At 39.5% G+C, this 4,954-nt stretch overlaps 1 protein-coding gene across 1 annotated transcript in view; it reads right to left on the bottom strand.

The window, feature by feature from the left end:
- The window catches only part of ALX4 (ALX homeobox 4), a 146,309-nt gene extending 142,150 nt beyond the window's left edge, over positions 1-4,159 (bottom strand). Inside the window, exon 1 of the mRNA XM_082270309.1 lies at positions 3,356-4,159. Coding sequence (XP_082126435.1) covers positions 3,356-3,740 — 385 coding nt within the window. The 5' untranslated portion in view covers positions 3,741-4,159. The remainder of the gene's footprint in view (positions 1-3,355) is intronic.
- Positions 4,160-4,954: the final 795 nt, after the last annotated feature.

The following is a 4,954-nucleotide window of genomic DNA, read 5'->3' on the forward strand; positions in this document are numbered from 1 at the left end:
ACCACTAGAGATAGATAGATAGAATTAGATAGATAGATAGATAGATAGATAGATAGATAGATAGATAGATAGATAGATAGATAGATAGATAGATAGATAGATACTTTCAAATGTCCATAACTAATTACATTTAAAAGGGAAAGCAAGAAAGAAAGAAAGAAAGAAAGAAAGAAAGAAAGAAAGAAAGAAAGAAAGAAAGAAAGAAAGAAAGAAAGAAAGAAAGAAAGAAAAATGTAAATGGGGAATGCAGATATTCAGGGACCTTAGTAAATAAGATTACATATATATTGTTTAAAAACCAAAGTGAATATACACGTTAACCATTCACTTTGCTAAGTGAAACAACCTTAAAATCGATCCCAATAAGTGGCACATAAACCCTGCAGCCAAAATCATTGCCAACCTGGGTTTGCTTTAAAGATCATTGCACCAAAAAAAAAAAAAAAAAATAGAGAGAAAGAGAGACCTATTAGAAAAGTTTGGGCGAGTTTCTAGGAACTTTAAAATTTTTTACAAAAATTCTGGAGCAGGTTAACCAAAAGCCAACGCTGGTGGAACGCTTGCGCTGATCTTTTTGGGAAGATTGCTTTTTGAAAACATTTGTTAAAAGTCAGCTAAAGCAATTGCTCCTGGTCCTGGAAGGTTATGACATTTTGAGAAAGTTGGAGTTTTGTAAGTTTGCAAACGTTCTGGAGCAAGTCAGCTAAAGCCAACGCTCCTGGAACGGTATTAAAATACAGTTTGCAAACGTTCTGTCAGCTAACCATCTTGGAACACTGAGTTGTGCTGATGTTTTGAAAACTTTGCTTTTTGCAAACGTTTATTGAAAGACAGAAACAGCAACTGCTCCGTATTGACATTTGGTAAAGTTTGCAAACGTTCTGGAGAAAGTCAGCAAACAGCTGTTGCTCCTGGAAGGTTGTGCAATTTTGAGAAACCGAGTTTGGTTTAAAGTTTGCAAACGTTCTGATGCAAATCAGTTAAAGCTAACCCTCCTGGAACACTAAAAGCTTGCACTGATCTTGTGAAAACTTTGCTTTTTGCAAACGTTTATTAAAAGTCAGTAACAGCAATTGCTCTTGAAAGTTATGAAATGCTGAGAAACTTCGCAGTTTTGTTTAAAGTTTGCAAACGTCCGGGAGCAAGTCAGCAACAGCAATGGCTCCTGGAATGTTATGACATTTTGAGAAAATTAGAATTTTGTTTAAAGTTTGCAAACGTACTGGAGCAAGTCAGCTAAAAGCCAACTGCTTCTGGAATGTTATGAAATTAAAGTTTGCAAATATTCTGATGCAAGTCAGCTAAAGTTAACTCTCCTGGAGCAATAACTTGCCCTCATCTTTTGAGAGCCTTGCTTTTTGCAAACGTTTATTATAAGCCAGCAACAGTAATTGGTCCTGGAAGTTTATGAAATTTGCATTTGCTCAAAGTTTGCATGCCTGGAAGGTTAACATTTGCGCTGAACTTTTGAGATAGTTTGCAAACTTGCTGGAGCAAGTCAATGTTCCTAACACTTGCGCTGAACACTTGCTCAGCGTTTGATAAAGGTAAGCTAAAGCAAACGCTCCTGAACCCTAATGCTGGCCTTTACACTAGCCGAAAGATCGTTCCAAAATCTGTCACCTGGTCCAATCGTTCGTTTTTCGTTCAGTTAATAGGCACAAATAGAAAATCGTTTTTAACTTTTCAGAGCTGAAAAATCAAAGGAACAGTTTTGAAAATCTGCCAGCCAAACGATAAACAACGATAAATTGAAAGGTTAATGTGCTTCTCGGCCGACCTGTTTGCACTACACATATGTGACAAACTGAATGAAAACCTGATTCATTTAGGTCCATCGAACGATTTATTGTTCGAAATTCAGTCATTACATGATGGCATGATCGTCTGCTCTCACGGCCGATTTTCTGTTTTTCGAAAATGAGTTTGCCCGAAATTTCGGCTAGTGCATGGCTAGCATAAGGCTGACCATACATTTATAGAAAATCGTTTGAAAAAGCATTAGATAAGCCAAATCATTCGACTTTAAAAACGTTGTTGGGCACATTTCAATTCTCAAAATGGAACGTTTTTTGACAAAAGAAAAATACGTCATGTCAGAATTTTGCTGCAATTTTCTAAACATTATGGAAATGAATCATAAGCTGGCCATACATGGATAGAAAATTGTTCCAAAAAGCATTCGTTGATCCTGAGCGTTGGACTTTAGAAATGTTAGTGGGCGCATTTCGATTCTCGAAATGCAAAGTGTTATGACAAGAAATATCCGTCATGTTGGAATTTTGCTGCAATTTTCTAAATATTAGTAAGGAAATCGATCATAAGCTTGCCATACATGGGTAGAAAATTGTTTGAAAAAGCGTTCTATGAGCCTAATCGTTCGACTTTAGAAACATTAGTGGGTGCATTTCGATTCTGGAAATGCAACGTTTTATGACAACAGAAAGATCTGTCATGTCGGAATTTTGCTGCAATTTTCTAAACATTAGTAGGAAAATCGATCAATAGCTGGCCATACAAGGATAGAAAATCGTTAAAAAAAAAAGCTTTGGATGAGCCCGATTGTTTGACTTTAGAAATGTTAATGTGTGCATTTCGATTCTGGAAATGCAACATTTTATGACAACAGAAAGATCCGTCATGTCGGAATTTTGCTGCAATTTTCTAACATTAGTAGGGAAATCGATCAAAAGCTGGCCATACATGGATAGAAAATCATTCGAAAAAGCATTCGATGAGCCCGATCGTTCAACTTTAGAAACGTTAGTGGGCGCATTTCGATTCTGGAAATGCAAAGTTTTATGACAAAAGAAAGATCCGCCATGTCGGAATTTTGCTGCAATTTGGCAAAAGAAAGATCCATCATGTCAGAATTTTGCCACAATTTTCTAAACATTAGTAGGGAAATCGATCATAAGCTGGCCACACATGGGTAGAAAATTGTTCGAAAAAGCGTTTGATGAGCCCGATCGTTCGACTTTAGAAACGTTAGTGGGCGCATTTCGATTCTGGAAATGGAATGTTTTTTGACAAAAGAAAGATCCGTCATTTCGGAATTTTGCTGCAATTTTCTAAACATTAGTAGGAAAATCTGTCGTAAATAGTTAAAAAAAAAATCGCACAGCACATATGCATTGATCGACAAAAAATGTTTCATTTATGTTGTTAACGATTGATAATAAGCGGAAAACAATTCGATACAATGATGGCGTTAACACACAATCGTTGGACAGAAAGGCGAAAGTTTTTCCGAACAATTTTCTATCCATGTATGGCCAGCTTAAGTTGAGCATTTGCAGAAAATTTGAGAACTTTTGCACATTTCAAGCAGCAAGGTACAGAGGGTTCCTCTTACCGTAGCAGGGAATGAGAGGCTCTCCTGGGCTGTCTTGCAGTTTCAGGCTGTCTGATGGAGATTTGCAGGAATTGTTCTGCATGTAGATGTGGGACTGCTGTTGCTGTTGGGACTGCTGCTGGTGGTACTTGGGGTAGGTTCCTTGGCTTTGCTGCTCCCTGGCGTTGCCATCCAAGGTCTGGCACTCCTGCTGGTACGAGGAGCTCCTGGACTTGTCCCCAAAGCTCTGTCCTTTGCTGGAAAGGAAAGCGGGACTAAACTTATCACTGGGCTGGAATGCCCTAAAAGGCGAACTCTGGAGCTCTCTGACTTGCGGAGCCGGGCTGTAGTAACAATCCATGGTAGGGGGTTCACAATAAGACACACATGGATCAGTGGCATTCATTCCTAAAATAAAAGGCCTGGTGTGTCCTTAATTTTTGGAGGGGCACCAGCTCACTAGGAGTCTCTGCACTAGCTCCCTCCCCCCTACCTCTTCTCTGGTTTCCTCTCTCTCTCTCTTTCTCTCTCTCTCCAAAGTTTTCCCAACTTTCAGAAAGTTTGCAGCTCCTTAGAAATGAGTGACTTTCTCTCTCAAGAATCTGCTTCTGGTGTCCTCTTCTTCTCCTGGTTGGTCTACTTGTGCTGTTATGTGCTTCAGTCTTCTCCTGTTCCTGCTCTTTCTCCCTCTCCCTCCCCTCTTCTTCTTCTTCTCTGGCTTTCTTCCTCCCCCCTCTCTCTTCCTTCTTCTTCTTCTTCCTCAGTTTTGAGATCTCTAGAGAGTTTGCAGAAGATACCTTTGGTCTTGTCCACATGCAATCTGCTTCTCAGTGTCCAGTCCACCAACACACAAGAGACAAGGCAGCTCAGTCTGGACTAATAAGAGGGTGGTGACATGGTGGGAGGGTGGGGGCAGATGGACCCATTAAATTCGCTCCATAAAAAAGCCTTTTAGATAAAAATAAGGGGAAAAGACACATGACATTAATGTAATTATGGGTTGGGGAGGGAGGGGGGGGGGGTGAATGTGTATTTGTGTGGAAGAATGAAGGATGTGAGACCGGCGTGGAACTGACCACATTTAGGATTCCATCTGTCTTTCCATATTCCGCGGAATGGTGACATAAGAGGTGGGGGGTGTTGATATTTTTTTGATATTTTATTTCCCTTATTTATAAAGTGACGACAAATTACGCAACGCTTTATGTATTAAATATCGACCGCTTTCAGTTTTGGCCACCGAACAGACTGGCGTTGGCATAAGGGCGGCGAAAAAATGTTTAAATAATTACAAATTGGGGCTGATATACTAAAGGAGTTGGGAATCTTCACACAATTAATTCTGTGAATGTTCACTTTGATTATCCAATAATGCGCAGAGGAATTAAGTGACGACAAATTATGCAACGCTTGATGTATTAAATATCGACCGCTTTCAGTTTTGGCCAACGAACAGACTGGCGGCGGCGCCAAAAATGGGGCAGCGAAAGAATGTTTAAATAATTACAAATTAGGGCTGATATACTAAAGGAGTTGGGAATCTTCACACAATTCATTCTGTGAATGTTCACTTTGATTATCCAATCATTCGCAGAGGAATTTAGTGACAACAAATTACGC

This window comes from Pelophylax lessonae, assembly GCF_965119305.1.
Source record: "Pelophylax lessonae genome assembly, chromosome: 10".
Lineage (NCBI taxonomy): Eukaryota > Metazoa > Chordata > Amphibia > Anura > Ranidae > Pelophylax > Pelophylax lessonae.